The sequence below is a fragment of the Tauraco erythrolophus genome, chromosome 5 (genome assembly GCF_009769465.1).
Source record: "Tauraco erythrolophus isolate bTauEry1 chromosome 5, bTauEry1.pri, whole genome shotgun sequence".
Taxonomy (NCBI): Eukaryota; Metazoa; Chordata; class Aves; order Musophagiformes; family Musophagidae; genus Tauraco; species Tauraco erythrolophus.
In genome coordinates, this window is record NC_141469.1 from 13,967,763 (window position 1) to 13,994,248 (window position 26,486).

General features: G+C 41.7%; 2 protein-coding genes across 2 annotated transcripts in view; one reads left to right on the forward strand and one right to left on the reverse strand.

Annotated features, from left to right (window-relative positions):
- MGAT4D (MGAT4 family member D) overlaps positions 1 to 1,841 on the reverse strand; it is a 38,841-nt gene extending 37,000 nt beyond the window's left edge. Inside the window, exon 1 of the mRNA XM_086611488.1 lies at positions 1,736 to 1,841. Coding sequence (XP_086467614.1) covers positions 1,736 to 1,826 — 91 coding nt within the window. The 5' untranslated portion in view covers positions 1,827 to 1,841. The remainder of the gene's footprint in view (positions 1 to 1,735) is intronic.
- Positions 1,842 to 8,388: 6,547 nt separating this feature from the next.
- ELMOD2 (ELMO domain containing 2) lies at positions 8,389 to 19,244 on the forward strand. The gene is made up of 8 exons (XM_086611544.1): positions 8,389 to 8,533; positions 9,333 to 9,361; positions 10,701 to 10,795; positions 11,602 to 11,731; positions 12,682 to 12,815; positions 13,410 to 13,478; positions 14,322 to 14,455; positions 14,873 to 19,244. Exons 1-8 carry the CDS (start codon positions 8,389 to 8,391, stop codon positions 15,028 to 15,030), a joined length of 894 nt encoding a protein of 297 aa, XP_086467670.1. The 3' UTR covers positions 15,031 to 19,244.
- The last annotated feature ends 7,242 nt before the right edge of the window (positions 19,245 to 26,486 follow it).

Genomic DNA, 26,486 nt, shown 5'->3' on the forward strand with positions numbered 1-26,486 from the left:
AACCTTACATATTTATATTTGTAATGGTTAAAATGGTGCTAATAATAATACCTAGGAAAACCTTATCATCTGAGAGGCATTAGTTACTCCATTTACTGTGGAGGAGGAGACAACTGTGGAAAAAGTTAAAACAACATATACATCACAACACGCAATACTCTTCCCTTCTAAAAAAAAATCCAACAAAAGACCTCCAAATCAAAACACCCCAGCATGGAACGCCAGCAGAGAAAGGCCAAAAAGAAAGTGGAATGTAAATGGAATTTCAGCAACGAAGAGTCACAAAATACAAGTCACAAGATAACACGGTGATAGGGTTGGTAACTGAGGATGGGACAAATGCTTATCATCTCTTCTATCTTAGTTTCTTAGGACACACCCTGCTTTTACTTCTGTATCTCCTTCCTCACTCCTAGCAGAATTGCCACTAAGAAAAGCGTCAAGCGTTCTAAGATAAGCAACTGTATAGCTGACGAGAAATGATAAAGGCAGGAGGATCAGCACTGTCTCGACCCTATCCAATATTTTGTTGTGGGGCCAAGATCTCTACCGCCACTTCTATTTGTTACAGAAACAATTAACAGAAATAAATTAACAGCTAATCGGAGTTCTGTGTTCATCCCCGAAATGACTAATTGGCTTATTCTAATTCTTCTGAATTTATAAACCCAGACCTTTTGTAAAGGTGTATATAGGAAGCACTTAAAGATCCACTCCCTCACCATCACCCCAAACAAATGGTCACATAACAAGGCACATCTGCAGGCCACAGAGGTACTATTTGGAGGGATCCAATTTATTTTCAGAAAATAGCACCAGTTTTATCTTTCCTATGTAGGCTCAGAGAATCTTAGGCACGGCTTTCTGTAGATCTATCCAACATGTGCCACCTACATAACCTATTAAAAAGGTATTATGTAATTTTAAAGTTTATTTATAAAAATATAAAAACTCAGGTATTTTTCTCTGGATTGAACAATGCGTTCTAGTGCTGGAAACACACACACGGAAAAGTGACTGCATGCGCGGCACAAATACAACTGCAGAATGGATAATGGTACTTCGTCCTGCCCGAGTAACGCTCAAAACAAGAACAGTGCAAAGTGACAGCCGTGGCAATCACCTGTAGGCTCGTTCTTTCCATCCTAATGCAGGATGGTTGTCGGTAACGTTTATTAAAACAGTTTCTTGAATTTGGGGTTTATTTTTACTCGGACAGGTCTGACCCAAGGATCCAACCCTGTAAGCTGTTACGCAGCCTTGTAACCGGGTGCGCGTAAGCCACGGCCCTGGGGGACCCGCACCCCTAACCGTACGCGGGGCCGAGCCTCTCGGTCTCGCCCGGTTCCTCTTTTCCCAACGCACCGGCTGCCGCCAGAGCGCTTGCGGAAGGGCAGCCCCCCGCCTCGGACCAGCGTCCCGGCCCGGGAGGCTCAGCCGCGGGCACCGGCTCTGCGCCCCATGCCGCCGTTACCGGCGCTCCCTCCGCGGGGGGCCGGAGCTCCGGCAGCGGAGGGGGCGACCCGCCACTGACGGCCCCGGTCCCCCCGGTGCCGCCGCCCGTCGGGCGCGGCCGGGAGAAGGGAGCCCAGCGCCCCGGTGCCCCCGACGGCCCGGCGAAAGGGAGGCAGCAGGTGCCGCCGCGCCGCCCGCCCTTCGCGCCCCGCTGGACGAGACGGGACGCCCCGGCGGCCCCCGCCTCAGCTCGCCCCCCGCGGCCGGTACCCGCTCTCACCTCGGCCCCCCTGCCATGCCGCGTACCAGAGCAGGGGGAAGGCGGCTCCGAGGCACAGCGCCGTCAGCAGCGGGCCGTGCCGAAGCCGCATCCCCCGGCGGGCCGCCGCCCGCATGCCCCCCGCGCCGCCTTCTCGCCCCGCCGCCGCTCTGCCGCCCGGGCGACTGCCGGCCGGGCGTGTCCGTGCCGCGCTAACCCGCCCGCCCCCTCTGCCGAAAGGGGCCGGGGCAGCGGGGGAGGGCACGTCCCGGCGTCCGCCGGCACCCCCGCACCCCCCGAGGCAGCGCCGCCGTGCCCGCCCGCCCGCTTCACCAGCGGCGTTGCCTGGGGAGCGGGCGCCCGTCGGGGAGGACCCGCGGGGCGCAGCGGTGGCACCTGCTGCTCCTGCCGCCAGGCATTCCCGCTGGGGACACGAGTCTGGGAACGAGCGCACACGCCAACTCGCGCTGCAAAGCCGACAGCCCGGGCAGAGCCCTCCCCTGACGTTAGCCGTCCCCAGGCTAGGACCCAGACTGGAAAACCTCTTGACTGCGGCAAGTCTAGGCTGTATTTTTACAGAGAAAGCAAAACAAAACAGAAAAAAAAAAAGTCTCGGCTCAGCCGTTGGGCAGGTTCAGTTTAGCCCAAGCCACAACATCGTAATGGTTATGAGTATTTTGTTCATTTAAAGCCAACGGTGCGTCTGTTTGCATACTGCTTACAAGATTGTATCAGGAAGCCAAGCTGTAGTGTACAATTAATACAAGCATTTAGCACGGCCAGATAAAGAAAAAGAGCTTTTCGGCTCCTCTTCAAAGAAAAAGTAGGGAAAGCAGCCGCAAAATCTAACCTAATGAAATTCTCATGTACGCTGGTAAAGGTATTTTTCTTCTGCCATGGTGCCCTGCCTCTGCCTTCCCAGTACGGCAGACACACCTCTCTTCCTTTTTTAGGTCCTCAGCAATCCATAAGCAAACGAAAAATTAGTCATTGTTTAGAATACATCTTCTATAGCCTAGTTGATAAAGGGAAGGGAAATCTTACTTGCAGAACTTCCTAGAATCTGTTACAGCGATATAGTTTTAACAGAACACCTATGTTCTAGGAGAAAAAAGACCCTTCTTTTCATAACTGATCAGAAGGTGGCTTTCACTAGGACATGCTCAATATCTGCTCACAAATCTCCCCCCTCCCCTTCCACACCTGCAATAAGGAAAATATGTTTTACTGTTCTGTGTTACAAAGATCTAAAGGACAACTTCAGAAACCATACTGGACTTGGTCAGCTGATAGCAATTGGCTTACTGCTTTTATCTAATCTGTTCCCTATTTCCTTATTACTAGCACATATAACTTATTACCTTATTTACCCAAAGAATTTTGTATCATTTGGGTTATAAAAATAAGTTTGTATTATTAATACAACATCTCTTCCCTCCTTTTCTCAATTTGTTTACTTAACAACTGCATCTCATCCTATACCAAAACCCTAAAACCATTTGGAATAGTGTTGTGTCAAGCAAACCAAAAACCCTACAACATTGCTGTCCAGACACAAGCGTGCTGGAGTTCTCAGGTGAATGCTGCCTTTACGTGCCACACTCTATACTACTAACAGTGTAACTATGTCCTTTTTTGAAAGTTGATCTTAGATTCCCCGAATTGTACATTGCTGCTCTTGCGAGGTTGGTGTAACCTTCCCGTGCTTGAAGGATGATATGGATGGGTTCTCTGTTCACTAATGACTTTGAATTATAAATGTTATTATTCATTAATGATGCAGGAGACCTCTAGTAGCCTGCATCAGTATGCAAATGGAGAACGAAAAATCTGAGTATGGTCACAGGAATCACCATGAAACCTCCAGTTGGACCTCACTATTTCTGATCTGCATTCCTTCACTCTAAACTTCCCTCTTCCTTCTGTTTCTGACTGTATCTTTGATATATTTACTGATGAATCTTCTTTAAGCTACACTTTGAATATGTATTTGTAATTGCTCACATTCACCAATGTGATTACAACTCAATCTTCTTGTGCTGTTGCCTCCTCATCACCCTTTCCCTCCCCAAGTTAACAAAACAAAAGCTCAAGGCATTACTTTTAATGGAGGATCCACGTCGATTTTGGCACATTTGCAGTAAAATAGAGATTTAGAACTAAGAGGAACAAATAAACATTAAATATGTCACATGTAATAACTAAAATGCCTTTTAACTGACTGGCTGGTGTTTCATCTGTTACAAAACCAAAGCGAACATGTAAATGATGTGGTCAAGCAGGAGAGCTAGTGAAGATAAGAATAACAGAAATCTAACACATGCTTAATTTTAGCTTCTTTTCAGAGCCAGTAAGAAAAAAACCAAGAACAACCCATCACATATTTCCAGAAATCATAACCCACCTACACACTGTCCAGGGAACGCCTGTGGAGACTGCCGCTGAATGCATCAGATGTTATTTGTTACGGCTGACTCTAAAGCAGCCACAGTTACTCAGCCACGCTGAGTTGTGATCATGTACTTAACACTGACTTCTTTGACTCAGCGCACTAACTGTTCCTCAAAAAAAACCAAACAAACCAAAACTAATCACTGACAATGTCATGAACTTGAACTGCCTTGGGACCTACTTGCAAACAGGCCCTCTTTCGCGCTTCTTGCTTTCCTACTATCTTCCTCCTCTTCCTATATCCTCTCTTCGTATGCTATTTCATACGCTCAACAACTATGTACAACTGGAATGAGATGTGCAGGGGTTTGGGGGAGTTAAATGTTTCAGACCAGTTCTATCTCCCAGCAGCAGACTTTCCGCATTTTTAGCAAACTGTTCATCTTTTAAATTACCGTATAGAACAGGAGAGGTTTAGATTGGATATTAGGAAAAATTTCTTCACCAAAACGGTTGTCAAGCATCGGAGCAGGCTGCCCAGGGAAGCAGTTGAGTCACCATCCCTTTATTTAAAAGCCATGGAGATGTGGTGCTTAGGGACATGGCTTAGTGGTGGACTTGCCAGTGCTAGGTTAATGGTTGGACTTGGTGATCTTAAAGGTCTCTTCCAACCTAAACGATTCTATGATCCTATGTTGCTGAGTAATGTCTAATACTGACACTAGGCAAATCATTCACGGGAACAGTTCCATCGAGGCAGCTTACCTGCAAGAACAGAGTTTCTAGGCTTGTCCTCATGCTTTGCAACTGAATGTCTTTTCTTGCTCAGATGATTGTCTCATGTTCTCAATACTGTTTTCACACATCTGTGTGTAAGCAAGAGTAGAGATAAGAAAGATTAAAACAAATATTTAACAAAATACAGGCTCATGGGTGAAACAAGCAATGGATTATTTTGCATGTGGGTTGTAGTTGTCCTTCATCCACAAGGGTACATGAACAAAGAATAACTACCTGTAACAACAGGTAATAGTTGCTGCCATGGTAAGGTTTCCACCTGCGTAGAGATCCAACCGATAGTGCTGGTTAAAGTCCCCTTTTATTTGCCCTGCTGTCACCTAAGAAATGTAATTTTAAAAGGTAAACAGTAGGTCATTATCTGTCCTTCAACCGAAGTCGCTGTGAAGTTAATGCTGGAAGGCAACTACTGAACGCAAAAAGAGGAAGTGAGAACATTTTTTCTTAAGCTACTGCTTTATATTTTTTGACTGTCCTAATATAATTTATTAATTGACTGAACCTGATGATAGACAAGCATTTTGCATGATTCAAGTACTAAGGTTTGAGTAAAATCAAAATATGCTGGTTGCTGGACCACTCGGTTCTGTAAAGAACCCAATGCAGCTTTAAGTCAAGTGTTTACACTTGCTGAAAAAGATGACCGAGTGTGGAACCTAAAGAGAAGTTAACACACCTGAAATTACCAATTTTGGTATAATCATCTCTATGTCCTGCCTTATTTACAATAAATAAGCTCTATATCTTTTTAATAACAAGTTATAAAAAGCTGTGGAAAAAAACCTGTCAAAAATGCATGCTTTAGTATTTATAAGTAAATAAATGTAACTGGTCACAGATTTTACTTTAAAATACAGATTTAAGTAAAGAAAACATTGTGTCAGCAGAAGAAAAATACAAGTTAGATTAAAACTTTAATCTTTTAAACTCTCACATTTTAGAAGTGCTTTAAAACAAGCCCTTAAAAAATTTCAAGCTTACCTCGACAAGTCTAATTATAACACAGAGAAGTATTTTGCAATGTATTGTCAACACCGGATACTCTATGCATCACGCCTGGAGACTGGAAGCAGAGAGAACTGACTGAGAAAACAATGATTGTTGTACTGTGTGTATTTATTGTTACGGTCAAGTTTAAGACTGTCATAAACCAAAATTAGGAAGTGGAACAAATTCCAAAGCCTGGAGAACAAGAAGAAATTGGTTCTTAACAATCCATACAAAAAGGATTTTCTATTCGAGTATAAATAACAGGAAAAAATTAATCATACTGATATGAAGCTATTTAATCAATTAAAAGACGCAACGGAAAGTGAAACTCTTGAAGCAGTAAGGTTTTATTTTGGTATACATTGACAAGAGTCTCATGAGCTAGAAATTTCCCTGTGCTGTTTGCACAAACCCCCACTTCAAGGATGCACCTGCTGGGCTTTCTAAGTCATTCCGGTAGCTCCTGCTCCTAACGAACTACCTCAGAGCGATCCATAAACGCTGACAGTAGGGACCTCACCACCCTTCCGTTTCTTCTTCTTACAACTCCTTCACCTTTGCAACATCAAACTGCCAACACCCCGCTGCTGCTGAAGCCAGGAGCCTCATAGAATCAGAGAATGGTTTGGGTTGGAAGGGACCTTAAAGATCATCTAGTTCCAACCCCCCTGCCATGGGCAGGGACACCTTCCACTACACCAGGTTGCCCAAAGCCTCATCCAACCTGACCTTGAACACTTCCAGGGACGGGGCAGCCACAACTTCTTTGGGCAACCTGTTCCAGTGCCTCACCAACCTCAGAGTGAAGAATTTCTTCCTTAGATCTAATCTAAATCTACCCTCTTTCGGTTTAAAGCCATTGCCCCTTGTCCTATCACTACCTGCCCTTGTCAAAAGCCCCTCTCCAGCTTTCTTGTAGGCCTCTTTAGGTACTGGAAGGCTACTAGAAGGTCTTCCTGGAGCCTTCTCTTCTCCAGGCTGAAGAACCCCAACTCTCTCAGTCTCTCTTCATAGCAGAGGTGCTCCAGCCCTCCGATCATCTTTGTGGCCCTCCTCTGGACCTTCTCCAACAGCTCTATACCCTTCTTGTGTTGGGGGCCCCAGAGCTGAATGCAGTACTGCAGGTGGGATCTCACGAGAGCAGAGCAGAGGGGCAGAATCACCTCCCTCGACCTGCTGGCCACACATCTCCTGAAGACAAGCTTTTGGCCTAGCTCATGTTTAAATATGGCAGCAGCAGCAGCGCTCTGCCAAATCATCAGATGGGAGGTGTAGCGCCATCTGTTTTTCCTCATCTGGATTATTTGCTCAGAGCTGTTTCCTCTACAAGGTGGGTGAGAGATGTAGCTTACCCTGGTCCTGCAACACTGACAAATACATTTCTTCCAGTTTCTTTTATCAGTTCTCAGGCACTGGATCTCTGATATTTTTTCAACATATTTTCTGGGTTTTTTTTGCTATCTCGGACTGACTTAAATATAGGTAATGTGATAGAACCATCGCACCATCCTGTCACTGAGTAAGAACACTTTGCAATAGAAAGAAATATTTTTCAGTTTATTTTTATCCAGTAGCACTCCAAGTCAGACTACTCACTTCAGAAGTTAGACTGAAAAAAGTGACCACCTGCTGCCTCCTAACATGCACCGTATCTCTCCCATTTTTCATTCACGCATCAATGATCCCCCCACATAGAACTCCACACCCCTGCGAGTGTATATCCAAATATCCAAAGGGAGGATGCCAGATACGCCGGTCCACCCTCTGAAATCCTCTGCGGGACACAGGCCACCAGACCTGCTGCGTGGCTTTCTGTTCTGTGTAAAAGGTACTTCAATTTCCTCGTCTTAGAAAACGTGTCAGAATGCGGTCAAGCACGTCTGTCCGCTCCCTTTCAACCCTCCAAGTTTTGCATGCAATTTGGAGGAACAGGAATTCCTTCTGCTTCGCCCGAGCGTGGCCGCCCGCCGCCTGCTCGCCGATCGCCCTTCGCCCGGAGCCAAGCGCGCCTGGAAGGCTCCCTCCGGCTCCCGGCGGGACACCCGCGGGACAGGGAGCGCTTCTCCGCCCCGCAGCGGCGGCGGTGGCGGGGCCGAGCCGGGCAGCGGGCGGGCGCCGCCGGGCGAGGGACGGCCGGTAGCGGCCACCGGCACACGGAAGGCGCCTCCCAACCGGCGCTTCCATCCCGTCCCGCGATCACTTCCAGGTCGGGGACGGCGGCTTCCGGCGGGAGGACGCGGGCGGCGGCGGGGCGCCGCTAGGTCGCCGCGGGGCGCGCTGCCGGGGCAGGTGCCCGCTCCCCTCACCGCGGGGCGGGCGGGGCTGAGGAGGACCGGCCCGGGACGGGCGGTGATGGTGCTGAGGCACGGGGGGAGGAAGCCGTCCCCCGGAGGGGCGTCCTTTCGGCTGGCGGTAGCGGGGCGGGCAGGCTGAGGGGAGGAGGTGGTTGTGCGGGGGGTGCGTGGAGCCGCCGCGGGGCTGTCTTCGCGCAGAAGATGTGGGTGCGCTTGTGGGGGTTCCTGTACAGCGGCTACTTGCGGTTCTGGCTGAAGTGGATCCTGCGGCTGCTGACCGGGAAGTGCGAACTGCAGCGCGTCGTCCAGGGCTCGCCGGCGGGGGCGCGGCGGACGCTGGGCATAGGTAACGGCGGGCCCAGACGCGGGGGCCAAACGGGGGGAAATGCCGAGGCACGTCGTGCAAAGCAGTCCTTGGAACCCTGCGCCCGTCCCCTGGGTCATGTTTGCGCTGTTCCCTTCTTCCTGGCTGTTCTGTGAGAATTCCAAATCGGAATGCCAGGTCTGGTTTGCCTGCTAAGGTAATTCCGGTTAGCTCCAAAAAGTGAATCAGAAACCTGACTTTTTTTCCTTCCCCCAGAGGCTTCCCATCACTTTCCGTGTGCTTTTACCTTCCTGTAATCAAAAAAGCCACACAAAACAGACACGAATGCATTTTTCTTTTTGAAGGGGGGAAGGGAGGAAGAGCGATTAAATGCAGAATTCTGATCTAAAATAGTAATTTGAGAAACTACTTACAGTCTTTGCTGTTTTAACAATAACTCGAGGAAGTGACTTGGCTTCCTTATTCTTCAGTATTAAGCACAAAAACATTTCTAAGAATGGAAAAATAACAAGACATGTTTTTGTCTTGACACCTTTTCAAATTTGTTTTTGTTCATGTAATTGATAGACGTTTTTTTAAAAAATCCAAGTCTATTTCAGCATTCTACTGAAGGATTCTAAAAAAATCTATATAAATTCAGACTTTCAGTTACCCGATACCTCTTGATTTTAATATCGAGTAATTTTTGATTAATTACAGATATAAAAGGGATGCAAAATTTTATAATACTTACATGCCACAAGATCACCTATTGTCAATTATTTAAAATAATTCAGTTCAATTTAAGTGTGACATTGACTTTTTTTTTTTTGTATTGCAGAACATTCACTGGAATCATCAAAGAATAAGGTAAAAGATACTAGAGATGAAACTGTAATAAAACCTTCTTTCAGAGACAGATCCCAGAAAAGAACACGGGCATTTCCTTTTTGAGGTGGAGGAAAGTAGAGGAATAAAAGGCAGAGAGAACAGCCTTTTGGGTTCTGCATGCAAGATTTCTCAAAAATAACCCCATGTTCTTTCAAATGATCATTTCCATCTCTCTGAAGGATTACCTTCTCTTCAGCAGCGAGTCAGAAAAGTCATTATGCAGAGCTGCTGTTCCTGGAGAGGGTCAGTTCTCCCTATCACAACAATCTCTTTTGCTGTTTTCTTAGAAACCAAAGTGTGATACAGATGAATGATATGGATAAAGCAATTAAACACAGTGTACACAATAGTGTCTTGAATTGTTGAAAAAAAAAAAAAGTAATGCAAGTTTACGAGTAGGTGTTTAACTGACAAGCTCATTCCAATTGTTCTGTAGCAGTTAGACATACTAACACTTTAAACCTTCAAATTTGTTCATCTTGAACAAAACTCTTCAGACAGTGAAGTAACTGCATTCTCCCTTTTTCTAGCTGATGACTGCCATGTGATGTTGAGAGAGAACTAGTAACTGCCACAAGCATCCTTGTTGCAGTAGAGTACAGTATGGGTGGGTCTTTTAGCATCTCTTAATTAAATATCAAAGATATTAATGTTCAGTTTTAAAAGAGTTAGCCTTGTGCTTTACCGAAATGAAGCTGCTTTGGCATTAGCATCAATTGTATTAAATAATGCGTTGTAGCCAGAAAAAGTTTAGAACACAAAGTTAAACTGGTCTGAAGTGATTTTAGGTGGCAGTGTGTAATTATCATTACTAGTATCTGCCCTTTACTCTAGAAGGCTGTAGAATCTTTTAGTTCTTTAGTTTCACCCCAGCGTTGAAACCTCAACTTTGTTAGTTCACTGTCTTCTAATTCTGAAGCAATATTTTCTTATTGAAATTTTATCACTTTTGCTCCTGAATAGCTGCATTTGTTTCAAGGGGATTAGGAAGAACATGTTTCAATTCAGCATTTGAAAGCAATCAAAAACCTAGACTAACCAACTCTCAAGCTTTTTATTTAATCTTCAGAGGACTCCTGTGTCAGCGTTGTTTACAGTCTGACAAAATTATTACAAATTATGCTTTTGTGTAATTATTGCAGATCTTTGATATGCTATTTGAGCCCATTTATTGTAAATATTTGCAATAAATTAATTGTTCTCCTTTTACAGTAAAGAATACATACATGGCAGACATACAGAAGCTGAGAAACGAGAATAAAGGAGATTGTAGCTTTCTGCATTCCTCATGAAGTCTTTTACTGTGTTAACTTCCTAGGTTTTAAGAAATGCGGTACATGTTGAGGAAGCCAAAGTGGAGAATTGTGTCAGAGATGTAATGAAAGAAAAGAAAATTGAACAGAAGGATACAGGGTATGTTTGGAACCCAAACATAAGTTCTTCGTGGCAGATAATTCTGACTTCTAAATCTGATAGAATATTTAGGCTATTCAGCACAAATCTTTAGAATGACATTAGAAAATAAGGTATGGTTACATCCTCTTCAGTTCTAGAAAATACATTTCAGAGTTTTAATTGACATGGATTTGGGATAACTCCATCTTTATCTTGCAAGTCCCTTCTGTTACTCCTTATTTCTGAGTAATATGATTATTGCATAGGTTGGTTACATGAACTATGAAATTGCTCAGATATATTTAAGAGAGCATAGTGATGCCTGATTAATGTTTGCATTCATCCACATGAGTAACTACGAGCAATGGAGAGGAAAAATTGTGAATAGTCAAAATTTTAAAGTTTAGTGAAACGTTTCTTTGAAGCTATAAGTAGTTCTGACAAAATTTCACTTTAAGACTTACAGAAAGTTTGGGGGTAGCTTTTTAGGCAAAGGTACAGGGGGGTCAGGATGATACATGGAGTTTTCTTGTGTCATCACAGATTTTAGCTAAGTTATGTTTTCTTTCATAATTTAAGTGAATAGGGCCTGACTGTGCAGCGTTGGATTCAGCTAGATTTTTTTAAAAGTAGAAATAAGATCAAGATAGCAGCGTACTTAACTGATATGCTGTAGTTTGAAAGATAAACATAAAGCACTTTCTAATTTCTAGGGTTTGCGTTGTATTAACATAAGAAAAGTCTTATCTGGTAGTTCAAGCAAGAATTTATGGCTAACTACACCTCTTTAATAGCTTCTGTGTGGTGTTTTGTTATTATTTCAGGTTTAAGACAAATCTGCATATATCCTTACTGCAGATAACAGGTTATAAAAAACTTTATTTGAATGTGGAAAATCTGAGGAAAGTCCCATATGATTCGGATAACGAAGAGCATGAGGAACAGTTAATTGAGGTAAAAATAATCTTTTCAATACAAAAGCTGTTTTTGTGGTTTTTCCCCTCCAAGTCCAACAGCTTGAATGAGCTTAATTTATTGGTAGCATTCTTACCAGCTGGCCTATTTAAAGCTCTCTTCTACTTGTGAACTGCTAAGCCGTTACAGAAGTGACACATTAAAACACAACTTCAAAGCAAGACAAATTAGTAAACTAGAGTTACTTGCACTGGGGTTATTTTGTGTGAAATCAGACATAACAAGACAACATAGGTAGCAAAATAATTTTGTAACAGGTCACTGAAGGATCATAACTAAAAAGATATTTAACCTTGTGCACATGCCTAACTTTGTAAACCAATAATTACTAAATAAAAAAAGACATTAGTGTTTTCTTACTACTGCATCCCAGTCAATGTCAAAGAGGATAGTTTAATGCTGGAAGATAACAAACTATCAGTAATGTATTTTGGGTAACACTAAATAACGGCAAGAAAATAATATAATACTGCTTGAGGCTTTTTTAAACAGCTTCTACTGTGCAAATATATGAGCATGTCATTTTCTTAGCATTTCATAGTTATCTCAACTTGCTATACAAGTCCCAACACTGACACGTGAAGTAAGGGTTGATTGAGAATTTGTATTTCAGTTTATAGTTGTCCTATCAGAAAATGATAAATTAATTTCTGAAGCAAAACAAATCTTTGTTTCTTTAGTATTGACAGAATGGCTTTGTCCGTGAAGGGAAATTATCACATTTAATATTAAATGTAATCATTTTCATAATTGCTGAAATAAGCCGCTGTAGTATGACTCCAGATTGCCACTAACAGAAAGGATCAGCATGCAGATGGTTTCTCCTCTTCCTTGGTGAACAGTTTCTAATGTGCAGCAGCAAGTGGTCTGAATTATGTGACTTGGAATACTTTAGCAGCTGTGCGTAACATGGAAGCATATTTATGCAGCTTTGGAATTTGCTGATGCCTCATGAGAATCTGAAGGCCAGAATCACCAAGCAGTGGTGTGACATTGGCTTCCAAGGTGATGATCCCAAAACAGACTTCAGAGGAATGGGCCTGCTGGGCTTAGTGAATCTGGTGTAAGTGAAAAGAAGTATTTGATTTCTTTTGCAGCTCATTTTCAATATCTACGCGTTTTCTGTAGTTAGTGCTGTTTCTAATAAAGACTGAATAGAAGCAAATGGAAATGGTGGCTTCTGTACAGGGAAAAACCAAGTTTTCTCACCAAGTAACATTTCTAGCAGCTGTGCTTCTGTAAACCTGTGGTTGGGTAGAGGCCAAAAGCAAGGGGGGAACAGAAAGTACCCAAGACACCTTATTTTTTGTTGTCATATGCTAGATTTGATAGGTTATAACTTAGAAAGTAACCTGTCAAAAGCTTTAAAATTCCCGAATTAATTACTGTAATGAAAAACAAGCAGGTTTGCATAACTTCGCCAAGTTAATTTGTGGACCTGGGTGAACTTCGTATTTGATGTTCAGATCACTATGATTTTTTTCTTACTGTATTAGTTCATGCTGAATATAATTTAATTTACTGCCTTTTCCTTGGTTTTCATTTTGTGATGTTTTTCAGTACAGAGTAGTATTCAGCTTTAGTTTGAAGATACACATTAATATTTTTTTTTTATATGAACTTAAAAATAACAGAAGGTCCTGTTTTACACTGACAGGTATTTTAGTAAGCATTACACGGACGAAGCTCGTCAGATCCTTTCTCGTTCAAATCACCCAAAGCTGGGGTAAGTCACTATGACTTTTTCTGGCTTGTTCTGTGTAAGAGCTCACGTGAACCCTGCCAAGTGTGTGTCCTGAAAATAAAGAGGAAAATATTTGTGTTTTTTTCCATTAAAGGATGAAAAAAAAGGGCCAAAGTAGAAAGGCATGTGAAACCAAACTCAGAAATCAATTTCAGGCTAGGAGCTGTGTGCACCTTTTTTTTTTTTTTTTCAGAATAGATTTGTTAGGACAAAAATGTTGCAAAACATCGCTTTTGGTTAACACAGTGAACACCTTCAACATCATAGTCAGTTTTATTTGTAATAGGCTTAGATTAGATCTACAAACAAGTACTTTTCACCTTCTTAGTGAAGCTGTGTTGGGATGATATACATTATCTTTTAAGGCCCCTTTTTTTGCTAGGTTTCTGTTCTGTATTAAGTATATACAAATCGATGTTTTGTTTTTCAACTTTAACTTCATTTTTGAAAACTTTGCATATTAAAACATTTAGCTCATTTTACAGGGAAATAAACTCTAAAACCAGTCAGGTACAGAGGAAACTGCTAAACCTGTGTATATCATCCGATCCATCTAGTCTCATTATTGCCTAATCTCATACCATCTCATTGCCTAATGGAGGCATTTGCCATACTCTTGTACAGGAAACCAGAGTTTTTAAATAACTTTTACATGGTTGGATGCACCAGGGAATGGAAGGAATGGTCTGTAGGCCAGAGCCAGCTTGTCAACAAGTATCATAGGAAGAACTGGCTCTTACAGTTATCCTAAGGCAGGCTGTTTCAGGGAAGCTTTTAAGTCCTTCGATCCATAAGGTAAAACGTGACCTGTGATTGGTGTTGCAGATACTCGTATGCAATAGTTGGCATCAATCTGACAGAAATGGCATATAGCTTACTTAAGAATGGTGCTTTAAAGGCTCATCTGTACAACCTGGTCTCTGGATTGCCACAGATGGAGCACTTCCATCAGTTTTACTGTAAGTATCTGGAGCTTCTTTAGTACCGACTATCGGGGGAGGCCTACAGTGTAGAGTTTAGGTTTCTTGGAAGGCGTTTCCACTCTTTTCTCATTAGCCAGAGCAAGATGTTTATCTTCTGGATTAGGTAGTGGAAACGCACCTTATGCTTAAACACTGTGCTACGGAAACATACATTTAAGGGATAAATTTGGGTGGCTTTCTATATATTGGAGACCACAGTCTGCAAACTCAGTGTTTTCAGATTTATTTTTTTATTCGTTATTACAGTGTCCAGAAGCTTGCTGTTGACCTGCATGGGACACTCCCTATTTTAAGGGATTGAACAGAATCTAAAGGATCATTCTAAGTCTAGCTAGATTAAGGCAGAAAATTGTGGAGGTCATTTTGCAGATCTGTATTTTATTTTCTTCACAGGTTATCTGGTTTATGAGTTTGACAGGTTCTGGTTTGAAGAAGAACCAGAAAGCATTATGCACTTCAACCAGTACAGAGAGAAATTCCATGAAAAAATTAAGGGACTTCTACTGGATTGTGATGTGATACTAACCTTACAAAATACAAAGAAACCTTAACTCCTCTGCAACATGCGAGGTTCTGCATCGAAAACGGAGTTGCGCATTCAGATGGAAGTTTTGCATGTTTCACCAAAAACTGTTTAACAATAGAACATTTTTTTTACATTTAAAAAAATAATCAAAATTCAGTTAAGAAAGCTTGGACAATCAACCTCTGTTTACAGGTCTTTATATGCTACTCTCCAAAGGACAGCTTTTTTTTAAAAAAAAAAACCAACAAAAAACAACCAACAGATCAACACAAAAACAACCCACAAATCTCAAGAGCCTCTGGATTGGTTGTTTTCACAATTTCTTTTACATTTCTTGGTGCAGGAACACGAAGCAGGTATTTATGCTGCATCATGTTTTCCATGAATAGGTTTGACTGTTAATTGTCTTTTTAAAAAGTTCTTTTAGTTGAAATGACTCTGGTTTTAGACTTTTTGTGTTCTTGTTCTGTACACGTACGTAGTCGATCGTTCACTCATCAATGTTAGATTTCTCTGTAATGAAGAGGCCCATGAAGGGGATGTATTAGTCACCTATGATTTTGGAGAAGAGGCTTAATCCATCAACATACTGAGGTACTTGATAGAAATTACTTTTGGCTAAGGAAGTTTTTTTTAATCTATGGACTTGTACCAGCAATTTCCCATGCTTGGAAAAAGCTTAGTTTGCAAACAAACAAAAAGAACCACGAATCTTCAGCAGGAGGATCAGATCCTCAGCCTAAAGCTACTCCTCCTAAAACTATTCCTACTGTAAAAATCTATTCTTTCTAACCTGACTTCAGTTACTCAGACTGCTTGACTTTGTTGTCAGCCATTTCTTTTAGCAGCTAATGGAGTATTCTCAGTGGGAAGTACAAGAGAGTTAGTTTGGCCCTTTTATAAAGTTAACTCATTAAAAAACTTTATTGCAGCCGCAGTCCCTATTTTGTGAAAATAAATTCACACTTGAGTACAAGTCTCTAACAAAAATGCATTTTCCGTGAAAGGGATGCAACTGCAACATGTTCTTTAATCTTGGCATCCTCAGACAATCTAGTCAATAGGACTTCATGTCCATATTGTGACTAATTATTGCTCAAAGCAACTTTAAACAGATTTGGTATGACCATCACTTCATTTTCTAAAACCTACTATTAAATAAGTGCCTTCTGCTTTGCTCAATCAGTGTTTTATTTTGATTCTGTAACCGGATCATAGCCTTAGAAGCTTGAGTTATTTGGGAAAGACTCTTTCAGTATACACCTAAATAGCACACAGTGGCACAAAATAATTTGTATGCTAATAGAAGCTTTCATGCCTTTTTTCTTTTTTTAAATCATCTCAGGTAAATTGGTTAACTTCTAGTCAATGACTAATCATGAAGAGATTCCTGATGAATACAAATATTGAACATGAGAAAAAAAAAAAGACAAACCTCTTTTTGTGATAAGTGATGTTAACACTACATAAGTATTAAATGTATTATTATAGTGTGTAATACTACATCTCCTTGGAGAAAATCAAAACCCAACTGGACATGGTCCTAAGCAGCCTGCTCGAGGTGAGCCTGCTTTGGGTCGGGGGTTGGACTAGGTGATCTCCAGAGGTGCCTTCCCACCTCAGTAATTCTGTGAGTCTGTATTGTGTAACTAGTGACTTCTTGCACTGCATCCGCCCAGTTGCTCTTGGTCCCTTAAACGCTGGTGATCTCTTATCTGCGGGAAAGCTCCTGATCAGGGTAGATGGTGTATGCATAGGAGGTAACGCAGTTCTGTTTTCTTTATAGGATATCTTAGGTATAGACGAGATTTAAACAGTTCTTAAGTTTAACGTGTGCAGGGTGGAGGAGGGTTCATCTCATCTAGGTTGGGTTGATTGTATTCTACTAAAAAACCAGTCATGTGAAGATGCTTGTAGGGAGAATATCTATGGTTCTGCCACGACTTGTAAGCTGAACAGCTAAACTGACTAGATTAGGTACAAGACCGACCCTAGGAAGCCTAGTTGTTTTGCTACTCCCAGCTACTTGGGTCCAGTAATTCTCACCACTGGAAAAGCCGAGATCCTGCAGAGAGTATTCTGGGATTCAGGTCCTGTAGTGGAGCTCTGTTTCTCTAACTCTTGTAGATACTGGACATTCCTAAAATCTGAGGAAGGAAGTGGGACTCTTTGCCAGTGGCTGAGAGGTTAGTTGTCTGTTACTTCCTAGTCCCAGCTTCTGTCATGTTTGTCTTCCTTCATTAATAATTTTTGCTATTACTCGTAGATCTCCTTCCCAAGCAATGTGAGGCTGAGGTTTTGAATTTCAGAAGCAACCCCAATATGTTTAGCAGCAGCAGGAAAGGAGATCTCATTCTTTGTTTTCACCTACCACTTGCTAGCAAGTAACAGAATTGCTTGAGCCGTTGCTCTAACCCCTTTGCAATCTATTTTTTTTTTTGGCAGCAGTTGCAAAAGTAATCTACACCCTTCTCTTTCCAGCCTTGAAACTTTCACTCAGCTCCTTCTTCACAAGGAGACTGACATTTCACTCCTGCTGAGGCTTTTGAAGCCCACCCATTAAGTTTCAGATTTCCTATCCACACACCTAAGACGTTTTAGTGTAGAATGTAGATTGAGCCTGATGCGAGATGCATCTTCCTTGGCTTTTTTGGTTTTTTAAAATCAAAGCATGAGCTGGGAGTAAACTGTGGCAGTACACAAGGTAAAATAGTAAACCCAACTGTCATCAGATGAGTGAGATGTTTGGGACTGCATTAGTTTGCATGTAGTAGCTAAGGTGAACGTTTACGTTAGGCTCCAATACACCTTCCCAGTGAACAGTTAGAATTTGCATGTAGTTTTGTACGATCAAGTAGCCCAGTCCTTCTCCCTAGGAGTCACTCGCTATACGTAGACTAGTACTGGGTGTCCCTGTTTTGCACCAGTGGTAGGCTCATTGTATTATGGTGGTAGCTAGAAAATACATGGAAAAAAGGTAAAATTGTGTTTAGGGAAGGGAAGAAGTGTTTTACTCGTCTGCGGTGTTTTATACTAACTCTGTTGTAGGGTGACAATCGTAAGGTTATGGAAGATTCAAAATGGAGGTAGGCCACCTTTCTGCAAGTTGATATAATCAATTTGTTTTAACATCAGAATTTGTTACTCATGGTTTATTCTAAGAGTCTTAGAACTTTGGTAAGTTCTCTTGTTATTTATTAACTGTCATGTTTTAAAGTATGTATTATCTTACTAGAATTTGTTCATACTGTTACTTTTCTAACTTACTGCCTCTTTAAAGCATTCACTATGTGAAAGCTTATATGCAACAGTAATTTTAGAAAAAAAAATATCTAAAACTGAAGACAAGGTGGTTCTCTAAATTTGTTGTTGTTCCTGTAGCAACTGTTTAACAAACTACCTCCACTTTTGTTGTTTAGTGTCTGCTTGAAGCATGGTGCCACTCCATGAACAAATTAATCTGAAGATAAGTAGAAGTTTACCACAAGCAAAAGTAAAATGTAGTCTTTCAATAAGTAAACACATTGCTTCCTAAGTAACCAACTTGATTGCAAAGTGATTGAAGACAGTGGTACTGAGGAAGAAAGAAACTGAGAATGTTTTTAAACTGGTTGTGCTTCTGTCACCTGATACAGCAGTGTAAAGAGTAGGGTACTTTGTCCTAAAGGACAGTAGGAAAAGGGGCCAATTTAAGCACTTCAGATAAATAGTTCTGGATTTTCACTCTTTGAGAAACAAAAAAGCAAACAAAAAATTAAAAACGCTCACACAAAGCCCCAAGCATTCCTTTTCCAGATTTTCCGTCCTAGTTTAAATAGCAAACATTTTACAAAAAAACACATTGGTTAGCCTTGTTTTAAGGATTATGATGAAAAAGTTTGTGTTTAGTTAGGTGAGAGTTTGGCAGTCAGTATTCTTGAAAATACTGCTAGTAAACGCGTGGTAAAGATGTAACGTGCTGTTTCTTTCTGTCATACTTGTTTTGTGTTCTCTAGTACAACGGTGATCAATCTTTGGACTGATGTTTCTTGTGCCAGTCTATATATTGTCTTTCTCTAGAGAAGAAAAAAAAAACCCAAACAACCACCCAAACCAGCTTGTGGGCAGTTTCTTCTTATCACACTGTGCTTAGGTAGCTGCATACTAATAGAAATTTCTGTTTACCACAATATAAAAGCAATAATGTAAACTGTGATGTCTGTGTTAATAGAGAGATGTTTACAACGGTAGCGAATAAAGAACGAGTTATTCCAAAATGTTGTCAACATTATTGCTTATGGCCTCCTAGAAAACATAGCCGTTTCTAGTTAGCCATGCTCTCAGTTCATGCTCATGCACTGTGATAGGAAAGAAAGCTATAGCCTCTCTTTTTTTTGTTGTTGTTTTGTTTTGTTTTTTTTCTCTTTTCCCCTCTCCAGCTCTGAAAACTTTGTTTAGAGGTCTCCAGTTTTTGTACTGGACTTGCCTTTGTGCCTAGGAAAGGCATTGTGAGGAAGTAACGCTATAGCACAAGCTGTCGAAAGGGTAGGCAGCAGAACATCCGTAAGGCCAACTGGAAGACAACAGCTGGAACAGCAGCTAGCTGGCTCACACGTTTCCTAGTTTTTAAACCACCATCCAAGATACGTACTTTAAATCAAACACCAGAAGAAAGGAATAAGATTTAAATCTGACTGTGAGATCCATACAAAATGCATTTGTTTTAAAGTTAGCCTGGTACCATAGGAAAACATGCTACCATGCTTGTAATCTCACATCTGTTGTAACAGGAACTATGCACAGGGAAAGTCCAAGTTTGACACACGTTATGAATTTGTGTGTACTGTGGCCTTTACCACTCCCTCGCTCCCCCAACCTTTGCAACCTCTTGGCTCTCACCGAAGCCACAGCTACGGTGCATCACACAGACCAGCGGCCTTAACACAGGGCGAGAGGAAAGGCTTCTCCAGCCATCGTCTCACTCTCTTCGACACCTGCCCTGAAAGGTGGCGGCATCTCTTTTTCCAGATTCCTTTGGTCCGTGCCACAGAAAGCAGACCTCACTTCCTTGATACGTAGCATCTACGAAGAGCACGTTGGGTTGGAAGGAGGCAGAGAGTCGTTTTGCTGAGTTCCTGTAGCTGGAGCACTGCATTGCTCTCTTTAGTGATGGACCAAAATTTTGATTGTGGAATATAAGAGAGTATTACACAGGTAGGCTGCCACACTGCTGCAAGCAGTAGAGATTTGATAGTGCTTTATTTCAGCTGATACTGAAATCCTCCCTGCAAAAGCAGCTCTCTTAACTGTAAAGAAGCCAATCAACCAAACCCAAACCAAACTCTGAAAAACCACAAGAAGGATTTTGTTTGAAGGACCTGGAAGTTATCTCTTGGAGCTAACTCGAAGTGCAAGCGTTTTTGTTGAGGAAAGCAAAACTCCAGGAACAAAATTGAAAGTTGGAGAAAAACTTGAGAGAAATTTGCTAGAGGGAGAAAGCCTGATATGTTTTTGATGTGAGTGGGGTTTTTTTGGCTTTTTTTAACAAAATATTTTTATCTCTGTATCTTCCACCATGCCATCATCTCCATACAAACTACATTAAATAATTCACTTGTTTTTTCAGTTCCATTTGTATTTCTCATGTAGCCTAATCCTGAATTTGAGAGACCGAACACTTATATTGACGTGCCACAGTGCTGCTACATGAGAACTATGAGATCTCACCTGTAGCAATTTTTATTTCTTCAGAAGCACAGAACATACCCTGTACTGGAGAAACATCTCACTCCTCTAAACCCCAAACATCAAGTTGGTCAGTTATGCAAATACCAGTTATTTTAGAAAATGGGACGAGGAAGCAGCAGTCCAGGAAATTTAAATTGAGATACTGAGTACTGCAGAAAAGAGAAGAACTAGAGTTAAATTCACTTCTGATCACTTCACTTCTGATACTAAACATCCTGTATTTCATCTCTTGTATTCCCAGCACCAAAACTCTCTCACACAGCAACGCTGTTGATGCCAGCATGTGTCACGCATTTCTATTATAGCCATATTCCAATGTAACGTTCACTGTCAGTTTTGTTCCAATTATTTGCCATCAGGCTAGTTTATATTTTCCCTATTGACTAAATTGGCATTTTAAATTAGCATTAAAAGTCACAATTGCGCTTGAAGTACATCACTTTTGACTCAAGACTATCTTCTAGTGAAAAAAAAAAAACAGAAATAGCATAAAAGAAAGGTTTTCTTCCAACCAGAGGATAAAGCTCAGTACCAGACACGACCGCTTCGCTTCATTCTTGCTGTGAAGTTATGCCTCAGGCCGTATCTAAACCAGTGAGCTCTAGTCACGGACCAGCCTTCTCCCGCCGCATCAGGTGCTGATGCCAGGGTCTGAAGGAAGGTCCTGGATGCTGGAACCTCGCGCTCTAGCTAAGCAAAAGGCCAAGGTACTAAAGCACACTCCTTAGGCTGAGCTCACCTCCCAGCCCCTACACTGTTCCTCAGATTTTTCTCATTTTGTCCAGATGTTTTAGTTTCTTACAAAAATGAAAACAACAGCATCATGTATTTTTTAGAGTTGATATTTCATTTCTGATAAAAGGCATCTTCTAGCTACGGCGTACCTCATCATTACTGAGCAACCAACAATTGGAACAGACAAGACATTGTGGTTAATCACTCACAGGGATGCCAGAAGCCTGGAGATTAACATCACTGGAACTCATCAACATGAGTAACCACCCAAATTGGCAGAAACAGCAAGCCGTTCTCCCTACCTGTAATCCACTGGTACGGCCACAGGTGCTTTCTCTGACCTATTGCTTTTCCATTCAGGCAGGCTGTAGGCTCGCAGTGCTTGTGCACCAGCTTAATTTTATTAAGTATCCTGATAGAATTCAGACTCTTCCCAAGAGTTTCTTGTTGGTTTCTGTATCGCACCTACTACCGAGAAACCCAGTTACCAGAGTTTCAAAACGCTGCTGCAAGATTACAGATTAGTAACGAGGACCCTGTGACAGGAGGGATCCAGAAGCTTGGAGAACATCCAGCCGAAGAACCAGACTCGGCTGCACACCTTGCCAAATGAAAACACCATCTCTTTGCTTGACTAACTGCTTTGAGGCTATTCCCTTTTTCTTCCACAGCCCCCTTATATATCAGACCATCTATGCACCATACCAGCCTCCACCATCTTAATTTATGGCACAACACCTGACATATGACATGTACTGTAACAGAATCACTGTATTAGAACCCCTGAGGTGCTTTTCTCTTTACAACAGATGTGATGTCAATCTTTAGTTTAGGAAGGTTTAATACATCACCCAACAAGCTTTCTGTCTGCTTGACCAAAACTCATCTAACACGAACCTTTACAAGCCTCAAACACAACACTCAGTTCTAACACATGGAATTCAGGAGCAAGATGAGACAATGAACAAAACAAGTACCATTGAACTTTCATATGCTATCAAGCAGCTGAACAAGTTGAGACGGGAAGAAAACTTGAGGGGAACGTTTATGACCTTTATTTTTTTTTAAATAGAGAAAGCTCTATAAAATAACCTCCCGCTCCTCCATCATCTGCTGCCTGTCAGCAGGCAGGCAGCACCCTGTTGCCACCAGGCTGCTACCAAGCTAGAAAAGCACCACATGTCAGTGTCCAGGCACAGATTTCAGCTCTGAAGAGAAAAGAGATGTTCCTTTTTTCTCCCCCTGCTGGCTATGAGACTCACAGCCCTAACTAAACTCTACAGTTCACAGATCAAAGAGACTCTATCTCAAAGCACACAAGACACCGGCACTTCCAAAGCCACACTGACTTGCTCATGTAGCATACCTACACATACAAGTAAGACTTTAAACATACGTCACTCACGTTTTCTTGAAGGTTTCACATCACTGTGTGCTGGTCAGCCAAACTCCTCTGTAGCCCACCTCTCATCAGCTCTCACCCAGCTACTAAAGAACAGGTCACAGCAGATCTTGTCATCAAATAGGCAAGTGCCAGGCGGCCATTTGGTGTGACCCAAATCAGGTGAGCAGCTTCACCCAAAAAACTCCAGAGAAAATCAAGCTCACCTGGCTGCTACCTATAGCAAAGCCATTCTTAAAGATGACCTGGCTTACATTTCAGAGCTTTGTTGACATGATCAAGAAGGTAAGGAAGGCTACTGGAGCAAAACAAAAAGAAACTGCCTGCAAAACAAAAAGAAACAGCTCCTGTTACACCAGAGATCCACTTGGATCTTCTTGTTACAGCACTTTTAACAGCAAAAGAATTTTCATGATATGTGTACCCCCAGCCCTGTGGGTGGGGTGTGGAGCAAAGCTGGCAAGGCCTTTTAGGATAAATGTTTTTCATCTGTGGTCTGTGCATCTCTAGGGGCATGTGGAAGATTGCCCACAGGCTTAAATTCACTTCACAGTGGCAGACACCTAACAGAAACGTTTTAGACAGCTGCCAACTTAAAAAGGTCAACAGTCCACTTAAGGATGTTAACCCTCAGTGCTGAAGACTTCTGTGGTAACTTACTCAGCTGCCAGGCATTACAATAAAGCACCCTGCTCTGGCCTTGGCATCTTAGGTTAACACACAGTCAATACTTTTCAAAATGGTGATTACAGCTTCAAATGAATATCATTATTTGATACACGTGTAAACCAATCCGCATAGCCTCATGCAGAAAGACTATACTGCTTCTTCATACTGTTACACGTAGTCTACGTATGGCTAAATTATAAAGGAGAGAACTCTACTCCCAATAAAAGAAAAAAAGCCAACAGTAAACTACCTGAGACAAGGGATATATGAGCAGCGCTCAGAACATAACAGCCGTGTTTTGCCAATTAACTATATACACACAAACAGACGGGGTCTTGGTTGACTACCGGCTTGACATGAGCCAGCAGTGTGCCCAGGTGGCCAAAAAGGCCAATGGGATACTGGCGTGTATCAAGAATAGTGCGACCAGCAGGAGCAGGGAAGTGATCCTGCCCCTGTACTTGGCACTGGTGAGGCCGCACCTGGAATATTGTGTCCAGTTTTGGGCCCCTCGCTTTAAGAGAGATATTGAGCTCCTGGAGCGAGTCCAAAGAAGGGCGACTAAACTGGCCAAGGGGCTGGAAAATAAAACTTACGAGGAGCGGCTGAGGGAGTTGGGGCTGTTTAGCCTGGAGAAGAGGAGGCTGAGGGGAGACCTGATTACGGCCTACAAATACTTGAGAAAACATGGTGGGGAGGTGGGGGAGGGGCTCTTTAAATTAGTGATGGGTGATAGAACAAGGGTAACGGGCATAAGCTTAGTCAGGGGAGATTCAGGTTGGATGTTAGGAAGTATTTCTTCTCTGAAAGGGTTGTCAGCCACTGGAATAGGCTGCCCAGGGAGGTGGTTGAGTCCCCATCCCTGGATGTGTTTAAGAATAGGGTGGATTATCTACTTGAGGATATGGTTTAATGGGGATTAGGGATGGTTGGACTCGATGATCTCTAAGGTCTTTTCCAACCTAGAAATCTATGAAATCTATGAAAACAAAATTCACTGAATAAGCACATCCATGTCTGTTCTGTGACTGCCGTGGTTTTGAGGCTGACATCTCAACTCATCAGTACCCTACAAAAAACATTCTAACATTCAAAGCCTTAAAAGCATGCCTAGCGAGCTACAGCAAAGACAGATGGCTCATAAAATACCTGGGGGTCTCAAAAAGTAGTAACAACTGTTGTCACCAAACGTGAGCATGGCAGGGAAAACTGTACCATGAAACTGGGTAGTGTGAGAAGCTTACATGGGTTGCTTCTTGCAGATGGAATTAAACACATTCAAGTGTTAAACAAAACCAGGCACCGAAATAACAAGTTCTGAAACGTGGTGTTGAAGGTCCAAAGTTAATTTGTCTGTGCAATAAACGACAATCATCTGCTTTTCCCTCTAGCATGACTTTAATAGTTAAAAATCAAATCTGTGCAGAGTGTACTTTATTTGTTCACATTACCTATTTGTGGTTAAAAACCACTTCATCTGACAGTTTAAAAGCATTCTTTTAAAACAAAAGAATTAAACATAGCGTCTGCTAAAAAACCTGCAAGTTACATGGATGCAATATACAGGAGTATAAAAAAAATCAACAGTATTCTACGAAAATATTCTCAAAACAGCAAATAAAGATTAGGCATGTAGGCATAATCCTGAACTGAACAAATATGAATTAAAAAACAGCTAACAAAATTTTAAAAAAATCCTGAATATCTGTATAAAAGAAGCAAGGATTCAAAGTGCAGGTGCTCCAGTTTTCATTTTAACATATTATTCAGTAAGTTGATACAGGATACTATCATTTTATATAAAGTGACAGTGTTCTCAGTAAGACTTAAACATTCAGTTACATTATCTTGCAGATTTTTTTCATTACTGCTACTTTACACTGTTGTAAATGAAGACTTATGCAATACAGGTTTTTATATTCTTAAGCTAACGAGGATATAATAGGTTGGTGGTAAAGGTTAGTTTTCAGAGCTAAGCTATATATGTGCTGCAGATCCAGCCTTAGAAGTATATATATATATTTATTTTTTTTTTAACTTGTAAAAACAGGTTTCAATTTTCAAAAAGAGACTCCACCAATCTGTTCTGGGACCTGCATACACTGTCTTTGGAGCACACCAGCAAAGCTTCCAAGTCCACTAGTTAGGGATACAGCTCCAGGCAAGGTCACGCTGGACATCTTTCCTTGGTGGCCGCAGCTGGGAAAGGGCTTTCTCTCTGCTGGGTCTGGAGCAGCCGGAGGCCGCTGAACCCAGGGAAAGGCAAATGGGCTCTGCCTTTTGGCGCAGCAGAAATCATCACATTTAACTACGTTTGCCTGATGTGCCAGGTAGGCTTGGGATGGACTTCTCACCTTTATTTGAGTGTACCAGTCTTGAGTAAGTTAGGAACCAGGCAAGTGTCACTGAAGTGATCTTTCGTATATTCGAAAAAATAAAATTGAAGCATGAGTTAAAACCTATCATCTTCTTTGAAAAAAAAGTTCTATGAAATAAAATTATCCTTCAGGGATTTTGCCTGGAACTTAATTTAATCTGAGGTCCTATTCAGGTTGACAGTGTCCCTTTAAATTTTAGGTACTTCCTGTTTTGTTCATTTTTTTCCCAAGAATCAGATCTCTATATAAGTCTGTTTTAAAAATGCATGTAAATATCAGTATTAAGTTTATATTAGAAATTAGGAACTAATCTTTACCATTTTATATTGACAGCAAGATTAATAATACACACACTTCACTGACGACTTACTTTTTTTCTGTATTTTGAATAAAACTTGCATTTGTGTAACATTTCCCACAGAAAGAGTGATTATACTTCAAGATAGTTAAGTTTGCACCCCAACATTTTCACATTAGTGAAAACGATCATGTTTTGAAAATACCAGGGCCTGTGCCAGGTACTAATAAATACAGAATTAAAAAAAAATAAATAAAAAACCCAACTGCCTT